Below are 25,108 nucleotides of genomic sequence, written 5' to 3' on the forward strand. Positions count from 1 at the left end.
TAAAATTTGATATATTTTCTCTCCCTAAAAATTTTGAGAAGGTTTCTCTCTAAAAATTTTGGTTAATTTCTCTCTCTAAAATTTGATATAGTTTCTCTCTCTAAAACTTCAAAATACTTTCTCAATCTAAACCTTAAAATTTGAGATACTCTCTCAAAAAATTTTGAGATAGTTTCTCTCTCTAAAGAATTTCAGGTAGTTTTTCTCTCTAAATTTTGATATAGTTTTTCTTTCAAAAATTTTAAAATATGTTTTCTCTATAGAACTTGAAATTTGAGATAGCTTCTCTCTCGATAATTCTTGAGATAGTTTCTCTCTCTAAATATTTCTAAGTAATCTCTCTTTGAAATTTGATATAGTTTCTCTTTAAAAATTTAATATTTTTCACTCTAAAACTTGATATTTGATATAGTTTCTCTCTCTCAAAATTTTCAATAGTTTCTCTCACTAAAATTTGCTATAGTTTCTCTATCCAAAATTCTAAGATAATTTGCCTTTCTAAAACTTAAAATTTGAAGTAGTATCCGTCTCCGTCTTTAATTTGCGGCAAGATTTTGAAATAATTAATTGCATTTAATACAATGGTCAGCTATAGTGTGCCAAAATAATATTATCGTCAGTTATATTATATTGAATTTCCTCTTTCATACTTACACAAAGTCATGATTTAGATAACCCTATTTTTTCCATGATTTTATGTATCCATGTTTTGGCCCTCTTACTTGTTTTAGAAAAGATTATGTATCCAAAAGAGTTGTCAAATTTGAAAAAGTATAGAATGAAACCACTTACTTTTGATACAAGATGATCGCATTAATCTTAACCATTGGATGCGACATTGGGTGATTGCAATTATTCCATTGTCTAAAGTTCTAACTTCAAAAAAAATTTTCTCGAACTTAATGAAATATCTAAGCTATCAAATTTCACTTCAAATGATTGTAAAGAATTGTGACCACTTTGTATCAAAAGTAAATAATCTCATTATAACAGTCTTTCTTATTAAAGATAAAAAAGATACCCTGGTATTATAAAATATAGTTTTAAATACCCTGGGATCTAAACGACCCAAAAGTGACTTACGATGTATTTCAAATACCAAATCCATAAGAATCTATCCCTCAAATACACATTCGAAAAACGAATAGGTCCTTATTTCAACTCTTCTCAAATACCAAAGAAATTTAAAACATGTTTCATGTATTTCAATATTTTGAAACATACACTCCTTGAATCGCAAATTTCTTAAAGGAAAAAGTTTATATAAGGCTGCAACCTTAAAATGTAGAATTATCTATCGGATAATGTTGTTTAATGTTAAAAAAATTTCTAATTGATCATCTCGACATCGAGATATATGAATATGAAAAAAAAAAAAAAATTGAGTCCCAAAAATAATGCATCTTACAACACATTATCTAAACCATCCATTTTCGAGATTTTCATATGTTAATAGATCTTGATTTTAACCATTTTTAAAATTTAAAATTTTATAATTAGATATGAAAATAAATTTTGAGATCATCTTAAAAAAAAATTACACCAAAATTACACACATTATCTAGACCGTCCATTGTCCTAGCTTTCAATTTTATAATAGGGATGAAAAATACATTTCAGATCGATTATAAGAGTTTCAGCGTCTAAAATACAACTTATAACGAGATTTTGAGGTGCATCTTACCATTGTTTAAGATTGACACCTTATACAAACCTCACCCTTATTAGAAAGGCCAATATTTTCCTTTCAGCACAACGCATTCATGCATTATTTGTTAAAAAAAATGCAATTTTTGATAATGAACCCTATAATAAGAGTTCAAATAAAACTGCTAAAAACAGAATTATTAAGTGTCTAAATTTCTAAAATATCACATCCAACATTTTTAATGTGTACAAGAGTGCATAAATCATAATCAAGCCATGCCCATGTTACAGAGCTTCATCTTACCAGCCCAACTGTACGTCCTCCCACTTCCGGCCAAAAAGGGTGAGATGAAATGATTGAGCCCTCATAACAATCCATAATATTGCTTTAAATTCTTTGAAGGCCTGACTTGAAGGAAGATTCTGAATCACCTGTGGCTCGAGTGGTCAGCAGTAAGCAGTTAACATTAGCAACTACCAAAAAATGAAAAGACTTCATGATAAAGGAAACGATCAGCCTGCAAAACTTCAAAATGAAAACCTTGAAAACTGCCCACAAAAAAAAAATGTCTTTGAATCTCTCCATCTTCTACCCATGGCTCTCTTATTTTTTCTAAGTTTTTTATTATTATTTTTTTTTTAAAGTTCTACCCATGGCTCTCTCTCTCTACATTCTATCCATGATCCTCTTCCTAGAAACAGAATTGTCAAACTCCCTATTTTGTGACCAAACTTTGGCTCTCTCACCAAGACTCAGCCCATGACCCAAATCTTTTCTTTGTGCTGTTGGCTGAGTAGAAAATGAAACCACACATTGTAACTTCCGATCATCCGACCATCACGACCGTCAAATCAATCAATCATTCTCTCTTCTTCTCAGGACTGTTGCAAATATTTCTGAGCAATTGCTTGGAGCACATTTCCTGCACCTGAGCGTGCTTCACGCGGTTAGCCTTTACCCACGCCGGTTCCTGCAAAGTGCAAACCCAGTCAAAATATGAATATCCCATAGAACGCCTAGTTCCTTTGATCTCTCTCTTAACATTAAAGTTAAATCAATTATTACCACTCCCAAATGCCCCCCAGACACGCACACAGATGCAAGTGGCCTGAAAATTTTGAGAGAGACACAACAGGACTGAGTACACTTGCTAGGCCACCCTGGCCACCCACTGATAAGAGAGATGAGAGAGAGAGAGAGAGAGATGCTCTATAATTAATAAGATCCGAGAAATTGAGAAGCTCCTCCCAAAGAGAGCGAGATAAGCGCATTTGTTTGTAAGAGTGCGTGTATCTCTGTACACTCGCCATTGTGAGGGGGGGAGAGAGAGAGAGATTCAAAGGTGCAATGAGAGCTGATAAAACGCAAAAAGAGATACCTCGGGCACCACGCGAGAGAAACCAAATTTGATCAGAAGCAATATGTGTTCCATTATGAGAATTGCTGCAAGACCAGGTTCTATTTTCCATGTCCCTTCTTGATCATATAAGCAAACCAGGAGTGCACAGTTTGTGCAAATGGACATCATGATTAAGAACTGGAAGAAGCCAATGACAAGTTCTGAATTAGAACAGACTTCACATTGCAATGTCAAGTCCCAACAAATATCAAAATGGCAATCCAGAGGTTACAAAGTTAGATCCACAGATCATGGAAAAAAAATTTCAGGATTCTTTAAAATTGGAAAAACAAAGAAATACTATGAACCAAGAGTAAGTACCACAGAACCTTTAAAACATGTATTCATAATTAAAAAAATAAAAGTACCTAATATGAAAAATAAAAAAATGTTGCTGAAGAAAAGAGAAACTCATCTAACAAGGAAAAAGACAGATTTCCAGTGACTCTAACTTTCGGTGAATATATGTCTGGCAGTTCAAGGTTCTGCACATGCACTTTGTATCACACCTGTCTTGGACCTTGTTCACCAAGTTCGGTTGAATACCACACAAGGCCACACCCCCTGAGATAACTTACTCACATTAGAAAGATAAGATAGATTCAACATGCATTTTCAGGGGGGATTTGACCAACTGAATGAGAATATAGTAAGTGGTCACTTCATCACCAAACATTTCCTATATCTTTTCTCCCTCTCAACCTTAATGGTTGCCTGCATTTTTGTGTATTTCACGTGCTGTATATTATGATATGGATGGAGGATGACACCACTTCGAAGAAATCCATGCTCTCAATTAATTTGGGGTTGCTCGAGAATAGAGATTGAGTATATAACAACTGCTACTAATCCATTCTGCAAGAATGTAACTGCTCCCAATCCATGGCTGCATTTATAACTTCTGTGGGAGAGGGGTACAATCCCATCCCAACTACAAACAGCTTATGGGGGAGCATTGTTACCATTTTAAATTGATGGATAGAGGTAGATGAACTTAGTTAAGCATGGCACGCTGGATTAATGACTTCAACCCCTCAACTATACAAAGGCATGAAGATGTTGGTCACTTGGTTGAAGGTCCTTCAGCAAGTGGCAGGTTGGAAACTGCAGATGATGCCGTGCTATGTTAGATTTGTTCTTGATTTACTGCCCCTTGCCCATCACCTGCATCCTAATTCTCTAATGGGTCATTTGGGACTTGATATTTGCAAAAACTTATTGCACATCGGTATATCAAATTCTAGTATTTGTAAAATATAATTTTTGAAACAATGTGATTTGGGTAGCTTATGCATGAACCTAACATATAACAATCCCCTATTTGGCTCATTTAAATGCAAAACAGCTTTTGGCAATTGTTATTAAACCAGTTTAGCCGTTTATTTCATAATTTATGATTATATATTAGTATTTCTCCATTAGGGAACTTAGGTGTGGATTCAATAGACGATAAGATGAGGGAAAGTAGGCGTAAGTGGGCTGACTATGTACAGCACTAATACAACACTGGTTAGGAGATGCGATTTGGTTCAAGTGGAAGGCTCTAAAAGGATTGAGGAAGGCTCAAAAAGATATGGATACAAGTCGTGAGAAAAGATATGGCAACTTTTGGCTTTACCAATAAGCGTAAATTTGGCCGCCTTGCCGCCTAGGTAGCTATGTTTTCAAACTCCCTAGGCATGGACTAGGTGGACGGACTAGGCGGGTGCATCTAGGCACCGCCTAAGTGGCATAAAAAGCAGGCTCCTAGGGGCCGCCTCGACCAATCAAAACCGAGGGCAGAATATGCCCCTCAGCCATCGGGTAAATTCATCATTTCGAAGGGGTTTTAGGGGCCATTCTTGGCCCCAAAAATATTTTTTAGTGATGTTTAGAGTGAGAAAAACTTTGAAAAAAACAAGATTTGTGAAGAAATCAAAAAAAATTTATGCGGAGGAGAAGGATGACTCTGATGATGTTGGCTTGGCATTATCATCAGATTCAAGTGCACTGGATGCCGAACGTCGACCTCATGTTGCTAGTGATGGTGAAAGTCAACACTATAATTGGGTTCATCATGTTTGTCGGGTGAAGAAGACTACTTCTTGTAGTTTATGGCCTTTGAATGTCGGACGGGACTTTTTTTATTACTTATGAGTATTTGTTGTGACCTGTGACTTGCGAGATTTAATGGACATCTCAAGATGCTTTTATCTTTTAATGTTGCTTTTGAGTTTTAACTATTCCATTTAGAGTCTAAAGTTGCATAAGCTTATGTTTGATCTGTACTTCTGACTTCTAAACAATGTATTATATACAAAACTTATTAAATAGAAAATACAATTTTATATACAATAAAAGGGGGGGAGGTGTGGGGGGTCGAACAATCCACTAGGATCTACCCCTCCCCCCAATGCAGGCCGCCTTTGTGTCTGGGCGCCTACCTAGGCGGCCGCATCCACCTTGTTGACATTGGGTCTTACTGAGAATATGGCCCTTGATAGAGAAAAATAGAGGAATAAGATTCATGTAACTGGCACCAATTAATTAGGATAAATCTTGGATGACAATGATATTAGTATTTCTCCACTTAAAATAATTTATTAGAAAGAAGCTATCAATGATATGAGGAACAAATTAGCCGGTATAGATATTATTTTGTATAAGATTTTATGGTCAAATTTGATTTACGTTCCCCTCTCTCCAGAATGTTTTCGAACATATGGCTTATTCAAACAAGTCATTTATGAAATATGCAATTATTAAATAATATTAATTATGAGTAACATGACCAACAAATATATTCTACCCATTTTGGAAAAGTACACAATGAGACCATTTACCTTTTGCACAAGGTAGTCACAATTAATCTTGACCATTGGATATGAAATTGGATGGCTGCATTTATTCTATTGACGAAGCTCAAACTTTAAAAGAAATTTTCTCAAACTTTGTGACACACCCAAGCTATGAGATTTCATATCAGATGGCTGCAAGTAATTGTGCCGTTGTATCGAAGGTAAATGGACTCATTGTACACAGTCCCTGTTATTTTTAATACATATTTATTTAGTCAAATATTTAAATGAACACTATTACAATGATAATAATAATACAAATAAATATTATAATTATATAATAATACAACATTTTATTATAATATTAATAAATTAAAATATACAATATTTTATAATTAATATAATACAATATTACTATCTCAAGATCATCATCATCTGAACCTTATCCCAACAATTTGGGGTCGCCTAATATTAATATAATAAGATCATCATCATCATCATCATCATAGCCTTTTTCTCATTTAAATAGGGTCGGCTATAATATAATAACATAACAACATAATATTATAATAAAAATATATAAAATGATCACTTTTCAAATAAAAACTATTTTAAAAAACAATAATAATTATAAATAAGAAAATAAGGTATATATTTATTATATTTAGCGTTATTACGGAATAACAGCGAAGTTTTCCTGATACTTGTTTTTTCAAATGCGTAACATTTTTTTAAAAAGAAAGACAGAACTGCCCATTTTGATTTTTTAAAAAACAAAAAATAAGCTTTAACAGTTTTTGAAACACCGAAAAGTAACCCAATTCGGTTTTTCAACAACCAAAATTGGGTTACATCCCTTAACAACCGAAAACCAACCCAATTCCAATTTTTGGTTTTGAAAAACCAAAAAAGAGACATTTTTCGGTTTTTCAAAAACCAAAAATCTCTCTTTCTAGTAAATTTTCCAATAAGTTACTGGAAAATGAAAGAGAGTTTTCGGTTTTTGAAAATTCGAAATATCCAATTTTTTATTTTTGAAAAATCGAAAATACGACAATTTCGGATTTTAAAAAATCGAACATCTCTCTCTTTCTAGTAAAGTTTCCAGTAAGTTCCTGGAAAATGAAAGACAGTTTTTAGTATTTGAAAAAAAGAAAATATCCAATTTTCGATTGTTTGAAAAATCAAAAATGACAATTTAGGATTTTCAAAAATCGAAAATATGTCTCTTTCCAATAAATTTTCCAGTAAGTCACTAGAAAATGAAATATAGTTTTCGATTTTTTAAAAACACTGAATATATCCAATTTTTTATATTTGAAAAACCGAAAATATAACATTTTCGGTTTTTGAAAAAACCGAAAATCTGAGTCTTTCCAATAAGTTACTGGAAAATGAAAGATAGTTTTCAGTTTCTAAAAAACCGAAAATATCCAATTTTTAATTTTTGAAAAACCGAAAACACGACAATTTCAGTTTTTCAAAACCAAAAATCTTTCTTTCCAGTAAATTTTCTAATAAATTATTGGAAAATGAAAGATAGTTTCCCGTTTTTTAAAAGCTGAATTGGGTAACTTTTCGGTTTGTCAAAAACCGAAAAAGCTTATTTTTCGGTTTTTTAAAAACCAAAAAATTTAAACATTTCGGTTTTTCAAAAACCCAAAGGGGCAGTTTTGACTTTTTTTTAAAAAAAAATGTTATGAAGTTGAAAAACAGGTATACATGTACGAGCAAAAACTTCACGGTAATTCTATAATAATGCTAAATATAACGGATACATACGTTATTTTCTCTAATAATATTAATATACAAAAATACTATAATTTTATAATAAAAATTATTACAATAATTATATAATAATACAATATGATATATACTATAATTGTATTAAAATATCATAATTATTGTAATCATATAGTAATACAATATGATTTTATCATTGCTCCATAGTGTGAGCACCTTAACGTAATTAGTATTAATATGATATCATAATATTAGTAAATATTGTAATAAAAGTAATAAAAATATACAATGAAAAGAAAAAAGGGAAAAGCTCCACACCCTACTGCAAAAGCTAGCTTTCACAAAAGCTTGCATTTGCTCATTTCCAAGTTTGTTTTAGAATGAGCATATACGGGATATGAGAGGTTTTAAGGATATATACATCCTGGACATGATCTCTAAAAATACACCCATATGACCTAGGCCACCGAAACGTGGATATGAAAAAGAAGGATTTGCAATCCCACACAACCCATAAATTTTCCACTTTGTACTAAGAAGTAGAAAATATAAATAAACAAAATATTTTGGTCCAAGCCTGTATGAACCAGCAGGTTCACACCAGTTTAACCAGTCTAACTTGGCTAGCTCGTACCAACTTTGACCGGTTCGACGCCCACCCGGTTCGGACACTTGACCAACCAGTGGGATCACCGGTTCAACGGTTCCCAGTTAGAAGCAGCAGGTCCAGTCTGGTCATAGCATTGATAAAAACATCTAATAGATGATAAAATAATAATATTGAAAACCGCAAAACAACAATTAGATAGAGAATTCAACAAGCACCAAATGGTCTATAACATGAAGCCATTACAGTCTTTGCCAAAGTTTCAACTAATCAAAATCTATTGAAGCTGGGAGAAACCACAGCACAGAGCAAGCTCAAATGACCACTAACTTGCAAGCAACCATAAATCAGATTAAATCACCGAAGGTTCAGGAGAGTACTAACTTGAAATATGTTTAACCATGCCCCAATTGTTGACGCGGCACGTGGGACAGGCCTCCGTAACATGGCCAACAACTTCAATGCATCTGTTCTGATCTCTGTAATATTGTTCTGCCAGTCAAGAAAAAACTCAGGGCTATATATATTAAAAAGGAAGAAGAAGAAATGTTACAAGAAGAGCCAATGACTGGGTCAACTACCAATTGATATTAATGTATGGTCTTTACAATTATTTTTGTAATTATAATTACTCTATCCAAATTCGATAGCTAACTAGGACAAGCCGATATCCATGAATTTATAGTGCTGAGAAATAGATAAGACTTACCAGGGCTGCAAAAGAAAATGCAAGAGGGAATGCACATGCAAACATCATGATCATTCCAAATTGCAAGGCTAACTCCAGAAAGTCTGCAGAAAGGAACTGCATTGAATAAGAGAAACAAATGAACCAACCAAATGGACTGCAAACTCAAATCCTTATATACCATCAAATAAACCATCTTCAACTTCATCCCCAATACTTGCAGAATATGTGGGTTTCATGTATTCTTTCTCTACTCTTGTTACTGGCAGCATCGGCTTGCCTTCTGATGATCCTTTTTCATGTTTTCTCTTTCTTCATGACAGTAAAGGCATCCACGATCAATGTTGTGTAGGGCGAAATTGACAATGTTCAGTGCTTGATGTTGTAATTCAGATTCAAGAAAGTAATGGATGCACTAAAACTAAGGTCAAAAAGCTTACCGTGAGGCTCTGAATTTTGTACAACTGTACTTCAGGTAAGGAATGGAGTTTTCTACAAGATTCTCCAACACCTACAACAGATCACATCAATAATATTCCAAATCTTCATGAATATATTGATGTAAGAACATAAAAAAGCACACTGCTTACCTGCGATACAATTAGTCGCTGTATTAAAAATTGGCGAAGTGTCATAAAGTTACGATGACGAAGTGCATGATAGAACAAACCAATATAGGACTGCATAAAGTAGAGGCCGAAAACCTGCATATGAAATTTTATGGGTCATGTGTGAGTAGTACTTATGCAAGAGAGAAGTGTCCTTGCGAAGATGGACAATGGACAAACATAGTCTGCAGTGGTCATAACCAACCGATGAAATGATGAGTGGCAATGGAGAGAGAGCCAAACCAGAATCAGACACAACCCAATGGTGGTTCCACTCTCTCTCCATCACGGTTTATCATTCCATTGGACATTGATGATCCCTTCAGATCTCCATAGTCTATTGAAGATTGTATTACATACTTTGCCAAGTAAAGAAGCACCAAAAGACCAACTGCAATTTTTCAGAAACCCAATTTTTCATCTCTATATTACCTTGTAAACTAAGCTATCAGCACTAGACTCCCGGCTTTTGTTGTCCTCATTCTTTATAAGACACACCGACACCTTACCACCAAGCCTAGTATAATATTGAATGGCCAACAGATACAAGGCCGTCAATCCAAACCTGAAAGACAAGTTTGTTCAACCAAATGCAATTACCCACACTGCGGATAGGAAATTCTCCAACTGCTTAACGTATGATAATATCTGTTCTCAACATATATACAAGAGAAATTGACAATGATGAGTAAAACACCCGAGTGATTGCATAGTTCAAAACTTACTATGCATGAATAATGAACAACTTGGAGTATTGTTACCATCAATGAAATTAAAATATATAATCCATCCCCAATCTCAATCAAAGAAACAAAACATACAAGAAAAATAGGCCTTTCAATGAAATGTTATTTCCATCCATGTAAAGGATATGATGCAAATAAAAAGGTGATTTTTTTTTTATTATATTTTTTTTTATTATTGTTTTCTCCCAGCATCAGTTGGTACCAGAGCAAAGAAGATCCAGACATCGCAATGCCACTGAAAACTAATCCGGCTATGGATGAGCGCATGGGACAAATTTTAGAAATTCTAACCAAAAGTCATGAAAGACATTTGAAGTGACGTTCGTGAAATGAATCAGCGATTGCGACAATTAGAGAACACCTTCAAGATGATGGTCCTCGCAATCACATAGATCTAGTGCCAACTTTTACCTAAGATACAAAACTACCTCCACAATCGACTCCAAATGCCGATCTTATACGCCACAAACAAATTGTGATGCAGGAATCACAATCTAAGGAACATTCACAAAATCTTGATATCAAGATCGCTCTTCTAAAGTTACATGAGGAGCTTAAAAGGAAATCAAGACTATGATTGATATCTTAGAGTTTCCTTATAAGCTGCATATCAAGTACTAGATTTATAAGTTCACGAAAAAAGAAAAAGAACCAAGATGAATGAATGGACTATACCACCAATTATTCGATTGGCCTCTAAAGGATGTAAGCTCGAGGTCGAGCTTCTCCAAACCCCAAGAGAATGATGCAAATAAGAGAGTGATTTTTTTAATTTTTTTATTTTTATAATATCTAGGACTTAGAAATTATATTATTTGGATTTTTAGTTTTTTTTAGGGTAATTCTTGTCTTTTTTTTGTTGTAAAGTCTTAAGGGGTAGAATTGAAAGTTTTGTGTTTTTGTTTTTGGAAAAAGATGGATATGGACAAGGATTAGCATGGTTGGGTTGGTTAGGATATGTTAGACTTAGACTTGTTTTTAAGAGAAAAGCGAGAGATAGAGGTATATTTTTATGGGTTTTTTTTCTTCTAAGTGTATTTTAAAGGGAAAATGTCCCTTCTTTATAGAGAGGGTGATTGGAGAATAAAGAAATAGTTTGACCTTGTGAAAAGATCTTAGGGTGGACTCCCTTGCAGACCAAGAGAAAGGGTATAATCTCTGAAGCCTCTTATTTTATCTTTTATTTTTTCTGATTTATTTTTCTCCCTACATCAAGATAGGAAGTTATGAGAATACAAAACTAGAAGCTGGGGAATTAAAGCACAGATGGTTGTAAAAGGGTAGGTCAATATGAGGACAGAGAGGTCATGAAGAAGAGTGGAAGCTACTATGCTAACATAATAATGGTATTAATATATTGTTAAATGTGATGTCACTAAGATTCACACCCACTTTTAGCCTCACTAAAAGCATATTCAATAGATTCTACGCTTATGTAGGACAATTGTGGAGATTCGCTCCCTTGGGTAAAAGCCTATCTATTAGCCTCTGGCCCATAATCTTTCTTCTCACACAGTTCAAGAAGATTGAAAAAGGTTTTTTTCAATTCTGTGTAAGCATCAGAAGGATACAAGCGTCCTCAATTCTAGACAAGCGTTAAAATCTCCACTCTAAACGAACAAACTCTGAGCAAGCTTGGGAAAGAAACCCAAAAATTACTCTTCCGTTCACATGAACTAGTACAATGAACATCTGCCTTCAAGGAAACATCCTCAGACCTTTATAACCCTATTAAAGTTGAAAGTTTACATCCATATACAACCCCAAAATTAAGGATGGCATTTTGGAAATGGCATAACATATTGAAAAGAAAGACCCTAGATTTACCAAATGCACTTAAATAGCACAAGAAGGGGTTAAAAGCACCATCACATAGGCATCTCCAAGATGTGATAGCACGTAGCACCTACACTGTGCAGGATTTTGACATATCATGTTCCAATATGAGCATCTCACAATCATTCAAATGGCTTACCTAATGTATCTGTATTCTTCAAAAGAAAGCCTAATTTTCTAACAACCCAAACGACAACAACCTTAATCAGTTTCCAATAATCAGATTCATACTCATGGTTCTCAAATGCTATGAAGGTTGATAAATCTCGCCCTAAACTTAACGAGTTCGTTATGGTTCATGAATTTCCTAAGCCCGTCAATCAAGCACACTTCTTCTGGTGCCACTTTTATCCTACATCCTAGCATCAATGGAAGTATCATTTCACCTAGGTCCCTTAACCTAGATGATATAAGACCAATGAGCACTAGAACTTTCATCATCATCAATAGAGCCTTATCTCAACTATTTGGGGCAACCTACACGAATCACATTCCACCATTCTGCTCTATCAATGGCCATACCCTCAGACCATAGGTCATCATACCTCTTCGCACTACTTTCATCCACACCCTTTTGGGCCTTTCCCCTGCCTATATAGAGCCTTCCACTTGAACCAAATCACCCCTCCTAGCTAGTGTTGTTCTAAGTCGTCATTGTACATGGATAGACCACCTAAGTTTACTTTCCCTCATCTTATTGCCTATTGGAGTCATCCTTAAGTTCCCTTGAATGCATTCATTCCATAGTCTATCCTTTCTTGTCATGCCACTTATCCATCACAACATCCTTATCTTAGTTGTACTCATTCTATGGATACATTGTTTCTTGACCACCCAACATTCCGTCTCGTAAAGCATGGCTGGACTTACTGTCGTCTTATAGAACATCCCCTTCAATGTCAGTAATATGTGACGATCACATAAGACCTCGGAAGCACATCGCCACTTCCTCCACCCAGCTCTATTTCTATGCACGTCATCTTCCTCAATCTCTCCATTCTCATGAATTATCATCCAAAGATACTGAAAATAATTTCCTTTAGGTATTTCTTGGCAGTAAATTTTAACTAATTCCTCGTTTATACTCCTATTAGTACTAAACTTGCATTCCGTATATTCTGTCTAGTCCAGCTAATTTTAATACCTTTTAATTCTAAGGCATCCCTCCAAAGTTATAACTTTGTATTGATGTTATCTCTAGTCTCATTAATCAAAGCTTTGTCATCCACAAAGAACATACACCAGGGTACCTCATCCTGTAGACGTTGAGTTAACTCATCTATAACCAAACGAAGAGATATGGGCTCTATGCTGACCCCTAATGAAGCCACTATTATTGAAAATTCACTTCTCTCTACTAGTTCTCTTCACACTAGTTAGCGCTCCCTCATACACTTCTCTCACCATGTCAATATATCCTCTAGAGACTCCTTTCTTTCCCAACACACCAAATTAACTCTCTAGCTTCCCTATCGCATGTTTTTTTTACATCAATAAAGACCATAAGAAGGTCTTTTCTATTCTCCCTAAACTTCTCAATCAATTTTCTAAGTAGAAAAATAACCTCAATTGTTGACCTCTCTGATATAAAACCAAGCTGATTTTCTAATGCACTCGTTTAATGTCATAGTTGTTGCCCAGTCACTCTCTCCAATAGCTTAATAGTGTAGCTCATAAGTTTGATCCATCAATAGTTCGTGCAATTCTATATGTCTCATTTGTTCTTGTAAATAGGTACCAACTTTTTCTCCATCTATCTGGCATTTTTTATGTTTTCAAGATCTTGTTGAATAGCTTTGTCAATAAGGATATGTCAATCTCACCCAAGCATTTCCAAACCTCTATAGGGATACCATCAAGTCCTAAAATCTTTCCTATCTTCATCTTTCTCAAAGCTACCTTCACTACAGATATCACAATCCTACAAATGTATCTATGACCTTCGACCATTTATGTCAATGGTTCCTTCTAACGTTGTACTTACATAATGGTCGTCATTTAGCAATTTTTCAAAATAAAGTCTCCACCTTTCATTGACCTTGTCAACTTTCACAAAGACCCTCTGATCCCCACTCTTAATGCATTTAACATGATCTAGACCCCACACTTCCTCTTTCTCATTTTTGCTAGTTTGAAGACATCTTTTTGTATAGATCATCATATGCCTTAAGATTCACTTTAGTTACTATTTTCTTGCCGTTCTTCTTGACATTTTTATATTCCTCTAAGTTCTGATCATTTTTATTCCATTGCCAAGCTTTGTAACATGATCACTTTTTGTTAATAGCCTTTTAAACCCCATCACTCCACCACTAAGTTTCCTTATATGAATGTTTTCCCCCTCTACATTCTCTTAAAACTCCAACTGACACTTTCTTAATGTAATCAGCCATCTCATTAACTTTATTTTTATAAATCCATATACCTTCTTTTATTAATTATTCTTAAATAAATTGATTTTCTCTTTTTTTAAATTCCACCACTTAGTTCTTGGACACCTATTAATTTCACTCCACTTCTTCAATCTCTTTATGCAAACATCCATAACTGCTACCCTATGATGTGTAGCCAAACACTCTCCTAAGATAACCTTACAGTCTTTACACGATGGTAGATCTGTCTTCTTAACTAGAAAGGAGTCTATATCGCTTTTATATGTTTGTAAGTTATTAAATGTTCATCTCGCTTTTTAAAGTTGGTGTTTGCTATTGCTAGGTTATAAATCCATAGAAAAAGCAAGAATGGCATCACCCATCTCATTTATTTCCCAAAATCCATATCCTCCATATCCTCTACTATCTTTTTCTACATGACCATTTAAGTCCTCTCCTAAAAAAGTCCTCCCTCCATTTGGTATTCATTGGATTAATCCAGCCATGTCATCCCAAAATTGTCATTTAATTCTATCCTCTAGTCCTACATGTCGAGCATAAGCACTAATTATATTAATTATCTCTTCCCTTAACACAAGTTTAATTAATAGGCACCTATCACCTACTCTCTTAACATATACTACGTTATCCTTAAAATATTCATCTATTATTATGCCTAAGCCATTTCTATTGTTATCCTTTCATATATACCAAAGTTTATATCCATCAATTTCCTTAGCTTTTGCCGCAATCCATTTAGTTTCGTGTAAGCAAGCTACACTAAATCTCCTTCATCCCATTGTATCAACTAAATCCACATTCTTACCTATTAGATCTCAAACATTCCATGAGGCTATACGAATCTTATTCTCTTTGACTAGCTTCTTTACTCGTGCTCATCTACAATGGCATGTGATCCCTTGTATACTTATCACCGCAACTAAGTAGCATTTTGGCTTGTTGCTTCCAAGAAATGCCATGGGTAACTCTTGCTCATTTCTCACTGCAACTGGGTGCCGGTACAGTACGTCACTCATGGGGAACGCCCTAGAATTAGCATATAACATCGGTTCATGATTCATGAAATAGAACTTTCAACACACCAAAAACCCCCCAGACCTTAAGCCTTAATAAATGACCTCACATGCATAATAGCTTTTATCTATTTTTAAGATTTAAGGCAACATTTAAAAAAACAATTACTCTTTGTTTCTACAACAATCTAATAAGATCAGGCTGGCATGCTTTAATGAGTTCCTCTTCATCATCCTGCCACCTTGCGACTACCAAACCCCAAGAGAGAAATCAATTTGAATGATTCAGAGACGGTTCTCATGAACAAACTTGCCTGGAGGATGCATATTTCAATAATTACGTTTACCCTTGACGAAAAATGATGTTGTAGGACTTCAGCATAGGAACTAGGTCGCAAATATGAGATGTGTAGCTCGTGTCCGGAGCACTTAGGAATAAACAGATGTCTGTTAAGACATGTCGATGAGAGATCCATGGCAGTTTGTAGGGCAATGGCAAAGCTACAATGTGTTCACCAAAATGGCAAAAAAATGCCCCACATCAATGCCCCCTCATTAGAAGAGGTATCTCTAAACAAGAACCCAAAGCTGAACATAGTATTCCAATATCCACTCCGGGAGACATTTCCAGCACTCATGAACTAGCAAAATAACAGCTAAATTGGATGACTATGAAGCTAAAAAATTGAATGATAAACTTAGCCAAGAGACATAGGGCCTATATTGGTGCCAGAGTCCCTTGAGACTACTGTGGCTCAGTGCTACCTATTGTGGCAACAGGCTTTGCCCATGTGTCATCAATGGCAACACAGACTTGGACTCAGTTGACCAAACCCTGTTCCCTGGACAATCACATAACAAGGGGCAACTCCAAACTTATTCCACTCCTACTAACTCTCCATTATCTCAGGATTGATTACTAGTTAATTTGGCCAGAAGAGTTACACATTAACCAGTGTAGACCTCACATGACATTTCCTGTTGCAATTAGCTTTTCGTCCAAAGTGCAAAGACTGGAGGCCAATGAACGAAGCATTGGGTCGTTCATTTCCCTTAGTAGGATAGTTTGACTAATGCATAAATGTATACATCTAGAGTAATCATGTAAGAACTAAGGAGTCTCAAGCCCTGACAAGTGATTGGCTCCTGAGCATAGCTTCACAAACGGGTGCACAAGGCGAAGGAGTCGGTACTAAATTCTGGAGGATTTTCCTTAGTGTACAGATAAGATCATGGATACAACAAGCTTGCTCCACTTATGTATTTACAAGAATCAAACCATCGCCCCATGAGGGATTTGTTTGTAGCCACCACTAGCTTGCATAACAACCTATGATAGTAGAATGTAGAGAGATTAAAGGAAGTTCCCAATGCTCGCAAAGAACTTGCTACCTATTGCTCCCCCTTTTTAGCATCAGTTGCAAATAAACTAGAACAGAGGAATGCCATCTGGTTTTTGAAGATTCTAGAAATTATTAACAGACAGAGGAGGGGGTGAAAGAGTAAATAATGTGTTACTTCAATTATTTTTAATTAATAGTAACTGAGGTCATAAAAGGATGAAGAATGACTAACTAAAACCAAGTAATTTTTTATCAAACATCTATTAAAGTGACTCAGACAATGGTGCATTGAAGAACTAAGGGAGTGGCAGACATCGATAATGATGGGATCACTACATTTACAAAATGTAGATGACAATTAAAAAATTTCTATTATCTTAATATTCATTGGACACCATAGAAGCTAGCCATGAAAAATAATTCCATTTACCAAAAATGATAAAAGACTGTCTTACTTCATTATGTCAGAATCCATAACCTCATAGAAATGAGCATAAGCCAACTCAAATGGCAACTGGAGACAAACAATACCCATGATAACAATTGCATTATTCCTGAACTTCCGGAAATTTCCAAGCCACTCATCACTTGGAAATGCTTTGGCCATTCCCTTGGGCTTCTCAGTCCATATTGTTTTCTCAAGTTCCACATGAGACTCCATGAAGGAACTAAACTCTGAATCACTACTCTTTTTATATCCAGGTTCCAATGACATTGAGTCATTGGAAAGGCTAATATGCCATCTGCACAAAACAAAAAAATGCATTGAATTTAAGAACCAAACTGACTCATATTGCACACAAGAAGCAGAAATAAGATCCTCAAAAATACAAATTATCAAATGAGACATAAATACATAATAGATCAACCTTGTCAACAAAGCAGAATTCTTGCGCTTCCAGAATTGGAAAAGTAGAACAGCCCATGATATCACGAAAATGAAGAAGAAAGGAAGTGCAAAAAGCTGCCATGATCTGAAAGATATGACTATTAGGATATAGACTTCATCTTTGCAATCTCAAGATAAAAAGATAAGTAGATAAAGATTGCAGATTGGAAGCTTACCCAAAATCCCACAACTGCAAAACAAGCCCAAAAGCAGCTGGAGCAAAAAGCCACTGTGTGTACATACCTAGAAATGCAAAATACGTGGCAATCTGCAACACAAACCCCTTTGTTGTTGATATTCTATATTCACGTAGTTTGATATCAAAAGGAAAAAAAAGGAAAGATATTCTATTATCACGTACTTGATATCAAAAGGGAAAAAGAAAGAAGACAAGCATTTGCAAGTATATAATTGTGGTGATATTAAGTCATAGCGAAGTTGAAACTGAGCAATAATTAATCAATTATGTAAGAAACAAAAAAACATTAATTTTATCAAATTCTAAAAAATTTCTAATCAGATAGAATTCTGAGACCCTGGGAAATGCTCAATTTTCAACAGACCTCTATTTCAATCACAAAAGGAAACCGCAATGATCTAATATGAGCCAAATTCTAGAAAAGGTTAATGTCATAGAGTTTCTCCAGTCATATCCTGCATTTTAAAATCTGCATGGTATTTATCAGAATAATACAATCAAGAAGATAAAATTGACTAAACCAACATTATAACAAGCTCTAAACAGATACCAGAAAGCCACGAGGCAAATGGTGAAATGGAGACCTCGTCCATGGGGAAGAACTCCAAACTTCAACATGGAAGATAAGAAAATAACTGTTTACGATGCATTATTAATTTTGAATAAAGACATGATTCTACCTTTGTACCAAAATATGAGTAAACTTCATCAATTGGTTGAGAGGTGAAATCCAACCAATTAAGCGCCCAGTTTCTCACGAGCTGCTTCCTCCTCTTCTCATCTACATAGGACTTAGCATGAAGTTTATAGACCACTCAATGGCATAAATGAAGAACAAAAGAGTTAATATACCATGCAAGGGGAAGACTTGTTTAACAATTCCTTCAGCTTCCATCCTTTTAAGTAAAGACTCCCCTGTTCTCCACTCAAATTCTTTGGTATTGGTCATTAGTTTTACAGTTCCTCCAGTTTTGTTTTCCTGCATTTACCTAACGAGAACTTGAGTTACCAGGAAATATTGCCAGTTTTCCCGAATCAAATTGATGTGAAAGCATAAACTAGCACCAAAATCTTAGGGGAAACCAAAAAGAAAATTAAATTGCATAATGCAAATATATCCAAAATCAAATGACTTACAATTGCATAGATCAAGTGATTGTAACAACAAAAGCGTTCACTCCAACTAAACAAGGTTCCATCAGGCTGTCGCACAAATGCAGCAGCTTGGTCTGACTCAAACTGTAAATCCATACCTAAAACCAGTCCCAAAAGAAAGTTCTGTCACACCTACACAAAATATGCAGTGTAAATCCATATGGGAGAGATTTTCGAGATAGTGTGTAATGAACCGTCATGCACACAGAAGTAGGGGTTTGCATGTATGCATTTACGTGTGCAAATGAGTCTCTAGTCTAGACTCTATATGGAAGAGATTTGTCAGAATATACTTGGATGTATAGTACAAATGTGAATGTGGTATGTGGATATGTGTGTCTGTATTATTACACACGTCTGTGTATCAGCAAACACATACATGCCTTTCCTTTTATTCACGTCAGAAAATAAACTAACGAAGAAAAATAGAAAGAAAGTTGAATAAATGGATCTGACATTTACCAATGTAAGTGGGTTTCTTTATCTGTAACTCTGCAGCAGCTTTGGCAATAATATCTTGTCGTGCAGCCAACTGAAACAATGAATAGAAATATAAACCCAAAACTCCAGGGACGGAAAAAAAAAAGAAAAGCTTACACACTATCCTGGCAATACAAACAAATAAATTATTTCAATCAAGAAAAAGGACCCTTTACTATAATCCAATAACCATAGACAACATAGTTCATAGGTCACTATCTTCTCGCGTAAACATGTAGCTCTTGGGGCCCATTACCATCCCTGAATTTCATGTAATGATGACAAATGAGCTATATAAGTATTCCAGAGTCCACTGAATTATATTATATTATCCCTCAGAAAAACTTATCGATTAAATGAAGGGAGACGAAACCGATGAGACAAATAGTAAATGGGAATAACTCTGATTAGCAGAACAAAAATATGAATTATCTTAGTCAAGGAAGCATACCAGTAAAGTTTCCAAATCCTGCTCCTCATTAGATTTATGTTAATAAGGGTTTGGCAGAGGTGAAATGATAGAACACATCAAATGAGGACAAGTGGCAGAACCAGCGTTTTAAAATGTGGGATGCAGTCCCTATGCGGTTGGGGGGCTGATGCAGTCCAAATGCGGGTGCATCACCCCGATGCGGTCAATAAATATAAAAAAAAATCCAATTTCAAAAAATAGGTTAATGCATGGAAAAAATTATGAAGGTGGTTTATGCGATAGTAGGTATTCAATTTATTCATTAAATCCAATATTATCAGCTGTCGGTGACTCTGAATCCCCTGATAGAAGACATTAGAAATAGAAAGTAGAAATAAGAAACTTGACACTAACTTTATAGAAAGTAGAAACTTGAAACTAACTTTACAGAAGACATTGCCCCAAAAGAAAAACAGAAAGTGGTACGATTTAGGAAATAAAAACTTACTGGTTGAACGAAAAAGTTTTATATATCTTCTTAGCACTTGAAACCCTCAATACGTTGACGAATCTATACTCAAACTTCTTCAAAACAATGCCCAAGCTAATCCCAATCGACAACCCAACCAACACCCAAAGCAAATTGACAAAATTTGCACCAATCTTTTTTCCCCTTCTTTTGATCTTTGTGTTTTTGTGGGGAGGGGGAATTAATACCCCCAAAACCCTTCTCCCCTTTTCAAGGGGGAAAATGACAAAAAAACCCATGCTTGTAGGCACTATTTTTGCCCATGAGCTATGTGGGCATATGCAGTGGGATGCAGCACACATGCGGGCGCATCCCACCAAAGTGCATATGCGCCCCTATGCGATGTGCTTCGGGGCCAAACGAAAAAAAGGCAAAAATCTTTGCACTTGGGGCAATGACGCAGCTAGTGAGGTATACCCGAGGCGTGTCAATTGCTGGTTGAAAACTATTTCCAAACTAATGAGGTCTTTACAAGTCGTTGATATTGGTGGCATTGGGAGACAAGTGTAGAAAGTGACGCCTGATAGGAACATTAGTACGTGATTAAGGCTCCATGTTATCACCTATGATGGATAGCCATTAAAAAATTCTGGTGGAACGTGAAAGTCCATCATAATCAAGTAACGAAATACTCGCAACTGGTAGGTTCATACTACCAATTTGACGTTTCTGTTATTAGCTACACTAATCATTTTGTTAGAAGATCAGTAGTTGAATTCCTTGAAACAATTATCATTCTAGTATTGGCATCCTTCCTATACTTCCTCATTGGCATGCAACCAAGACAAAGGATGGAAAGAGAGAAAATGAGTGAGAATTGGTCATAGGTAAGATGAGGAGAGTTAAAAATTAGACATGGTTCTTAGTGAGTGGAAATTAACCAAAATCATGACCTTATTGCAGCAACACTAACACATCCAAAACGAGGTCAACTCTCCTAAGCAACAACAACTGATAGGTGTCAAATACGCACCATTTTCCACCCCAAATTCATCTCCAATCAAGAGAATTGATATTTAATCAACACATCATTGTGATTCTTAATACTATGAGCAATACATTCCCAAATTTGATGGTAGATGACCCAATAATCACATCAAAGGCACCATTATCAAGGTAGAAGGAACCAAGAGGATCAATTGTCAAGAAATTTTCATCCAAAACGCACAAATGATGAGAGAAAATATTGAATTTCTTTCCATCTGTTGTAATCTTCTCAGATGTGTTGGGTTACTTGTCCTAATGTTTTTCTTGTTCCCATATCAAAAGAATCTTTAATTCTAACATCCACAGTAAAAGTTTGAATTTCCTCTTCTTGTGAGAAATTTTGTGTATTGCATACATCTGTAATATATTGTGAACAATTTCACCAAAAAAAAAAAAGTTTGAATTTTCTCGGATAAGCTGTGTAGTTAGGGACCCTATAACTGAAGCATTGACTGTACAAGACAGGGTCAGTAACAACTAACAAGTTACGTATGCTCAAGAGTGACAAGATCTTAGCATTGAACCCTTCACTCCAGGAAAAATCCTGAGGAATAAAGCAAACGAGGCTCTTGCACCATCGTCTAGAAAATTAGACTCGATATCATTTGTGAGATGAGTAGAAATTGGATTCTCTCAATATTAGCATTTTCTGATTCGATGACTTTATGTGGAAGCTATCAGTTGATAAACACATGGACCTTCCATTTAGTTCTAATGACACTGATGCCTTCGCATTTAAGATATTAGGAGGTTCAGACACCAGCAGAAGATTCTTCTAAAGCTAGATATAAATATTACTTTTTATTTACTGATGATTTCACCCATTATGCCTAGCTATATCCAATTCGGTAAATAGTGAGATCAACGTATGTTCCAAATTCAAAAATCTAAGTCACCAAGTATCTTAAAGAGAAAGTTAAAAGTCCTTGATTTCATAATGGAGGTAGTGTACATCTCAGGCCTCCAAGGATTTCTTATATGTATATTGCCGCATCAGTTTCATTGTCAGAATTGGGAGAACAAAGAAAACAGCCATTAATGAAAATAGTCCCTCATCCACTGGCATTAATGTTGTTATTTGCTAGTGACCTTCCTGAATGTTTGTGGAAGGAATCTTTTCTTGCAGCTGCTCGATGAAAATGATCACCACAATACATCCTAATTTTCCAACTATTTGGTTACATGACTACTTTTTTCCCACTAAGCAAGCAAGGGTTATGGTTACATTTGCTTGCTGATTGAATTTTTCATTGCATATGCTATATGTTCATATAGATTACTCCCTACAAAATGATATCCCTTGAATTTTTATATGTATGATGGTCTGTCATAATGCACAGTCCAGATACAAGGTTTACAGGTCTCATGCATGCGTGTTAAAGAAAAACAAATTGGCATATCAGGTTTATATCGACAGGTCTCTGCATTTTCCAATAGGAACCAGTTAAGTCACTTCAAAATTCAAGCCATAGCCCTAAGCACATTCCAGTCTAAAGTAGCTCAACTATGCAATTGTAACATTTTTAAAACTTCTTAGGATTTGTCCAGCATTGTCAACTCTCTTAAAAATAGTTCTTGCATGAGCTTCGGTACTTAATAAAGCATGAGCTTATACCCACTTGAATCAAAAGGGCATGCAAACAAGCCAAAATAAGAGGAGCAAAACATAGGTGATCACCAAGTGCTTAGAGACCATCAACTATCTTCAATTGGAAGATAACCAAGTAATCCCTTTCAAATGCCTTATGGAAACCAGACATAGCAATCTACGATACAAAAACTCAGTGAAAAAAATATTCAGGAATTTCTCAGCAAGGTAATTCCTTAAAAGGTTTTCTATATTTTGGTTTTCCTCAAGAAGAACTCAAGAAAACTAAAGAAGGAAAAATACTATTATTCAAAAAATGCAAAAAAGAAAGTGAAATTCAAAAAGAATAAAACAGTAAATACTGTTTCTCTACTAAACTTCTAAACATGTCTCAAGAAAGTAATACATTTATCATGCATTTAATTATTTTGCAAAGTAATTTTGTTGTAAATCAGCAATTCAAGTTATCTTGCAAAAAAGGGAATATCCAGATAACAAGAGGGAAATCTCACACTGCCAAAGATACAAAAAAAATTTCAGAAATACTCAGCAATATTTCTGCAAGATAAGTTGTTTTAATAAGAGGACAAACTGTTACTAATATCAGCTTCACTCAAATAAATCATAAATTTTGCGGGTAATACTTTGATAACATACAATTTGCATCGCAAAGCCGAATCGATATCAATTGTGCCTTGAAAGAAAGACCAGATGCTACTCAGCATCAAACGATGAAACACAGAGGTGAACTGAGTAGAAAGAGAATACCAGGTGGGAGGAATAACTTTAGATTACATCATGGTGTCAACTATATCTGTACTATAACAGATTTAAACCAGAAAATCATGCTTTGCTGGTTACTAAGAGTTGGCAAGTGAGAATCATATTTGAACAAAATGTATGTCCAGAGAATGTTCCACTTGTTGATTGAAAAATAGATGGATCAATCAAATAAACACGTAAACTAGTACCCACTTTGCATTTGCACCTCTCATGATTATTTTCTTTATCAATACAAAATTTCAGTAAAACAGACATGTAGCCAGAGAGAGAGAGTGTGAGACTTCAAGTAAAACAAGTACAATGAATACACACAAATAATAGCCCAGGAAAACACACATTTAGCCAAATATTGAGAAGAGAAAGAGAGATAGAGAGAGAGAGAGAGAGAGAATTTAGCCACAATTAGAGGGGGGAGAGAGAGAGAGAGAGGAATAAATACATTTAAAACTAGGAAAAGCAACAAAGAAACCCATCAATGTAACCCAACACAGTGAAACATTCCACCAACTCTGTTTCAATCAAGAAAAAAAACCACCAAAGCAAGTGAAGATCAAAGGACAATAAGCAGAAAGAGCACCATTTTTGTAAGGGTACCTTAATAAACACCTCAGAAATGCCATGAAAACACTCAACTTGCAGACCCAACTTCTCCAATTCCTTAATTAAGCGAGCCACACCCAAATTGTCACCGTTATTGTCTTCGTCAAAACTCCTCTTAGGAACCACTATACATATCTCATAAACAGTCTCCTCCGCCACCCCATTCATTCCTTACAGGCCAGGAGAGGGAAGATCGCACGGGAAAAAATACTCAAGACAAAACAGTACTTTCTAGAGAGAGAAAGAGTAGAAAATTTTTAGAGAGAGAGCCTTTTTGCAGTGTTCAATGGCGAAGGTTTGCAAAAAGAGTGGTAGACGACGAGCAGTGTCATCGGTTTCAGAAAAAATTTGTTAACGTCTCAAGACGTTAACTACCCATAACTTTGTTACATTTGACAGAACTACCCTACTTTCAAAGTGGATTTTGTACTAAGACTATTGATTTTTTAGGAGATCAAAATTATTTCTAAGCGTAAGATGTTAAATTTGAAAGCTTTTGTCATAAGGTCAATATTTATTTTTATTTGTGAACTTTGAGTTTAGTCAATAATAATTTTATAATAATTAAATTTTAAATCTAATAGATAACAGTATTTGTAATCTATTTGTATGAAAAATAAATGATTTTTTTATATACTTTTTCATTTCAAATAGGACACGAATATAGGGTCCAGTCATGGTCCTG

At 35.1% G+C, this 25,108-nt stretch overlaps 1 protein-coding gene and 1 pseudogene across 15 annotated transcripts; one reads left to right on the forward strand and one right to left on the reverse strand.

The window, feature by feature from the left end:
* Positions 1–1,847: 1,847 nt before the first annotated feature.
* On the reverse strand, positions 1,848–24,784 carry LOC18443698 (anoctamin-like protein). 15 transcript variants are annotated; one of them, XR_016055877.1, is made up of 18 exons: positions 24,418–24,779; positions 19,507–19,576; positions 19,027–19,142; positions 18,742–18,868; positions 18,570–18,670; positions 17,867–17,958; positions 17,671–17,775; positions 17,257–17,544; positions 9,903–10,035; positions 9,453–9,566; positions 9,303–9,373; positions 9,044–9,174; positions 8,884–8,966; positions 8,559–8,666; positions 3,027–3,185; positions 2,714–2,756; positions 2,395–2,618; positions 1,848–2,079 (listed from the first exon to the last, which is right to left on the reverse strand). XR_016055877.1 is itself a non-coding variant. In XM_088867377.1 (17 exons), the coding sequence occupies exons 3-17, from the start codon at positions 19,138–19,140 to the stop codon at positions 2,596–2,598; spliced, it is 1,692 nt and encodes a 563-aa protein (XP_088723503.1). In that variant the 5' UTR covers positions 19,141–19,176; positions 19,507–19,576; positions 24,418–24,784; the 3' UTR covers positions 1,848–2,595. The 15 variants fall into 15 exon arrangements, 6 of the variants coding, with proteins under 6 accessions (XP_088723503.1, XP_020528889.1, XP_020528890.1 ...); XR_016055878.1 differs by lacking the exon at positions 2,714–2,756 and having other exon boundaries at positions 19,027–19,176; positions 24,418–24,784; XR_016055882.1 differs by lacking the exon at positions 9,044–9,174.
* On the forward strand, positions 20,842–20,924 carry LOC148781941 (U4 spliceosomal RNA; annotated as a pseudogene).
* Positions 24,785–25,108: the final 324 nt, after the last annotated feature.

This window comes from Amborella trichopoda, chromosome 5 (assembly GCF_054954075.1).
Source record: "Amborella trichopoda isolate Santa Cruz 75 chromosome 5, AtrichopodaSantaCruz75HAP2 v2.0, whole genome shotgun sequence".
In the NCBI taxonomy this organism is placed as follows: Eukaryota; Viridiplantae; Streptophyta; class Magnoliopsida; order Amborellales; family Amborellaceae; genus Amborella; species Amborella trichopoda.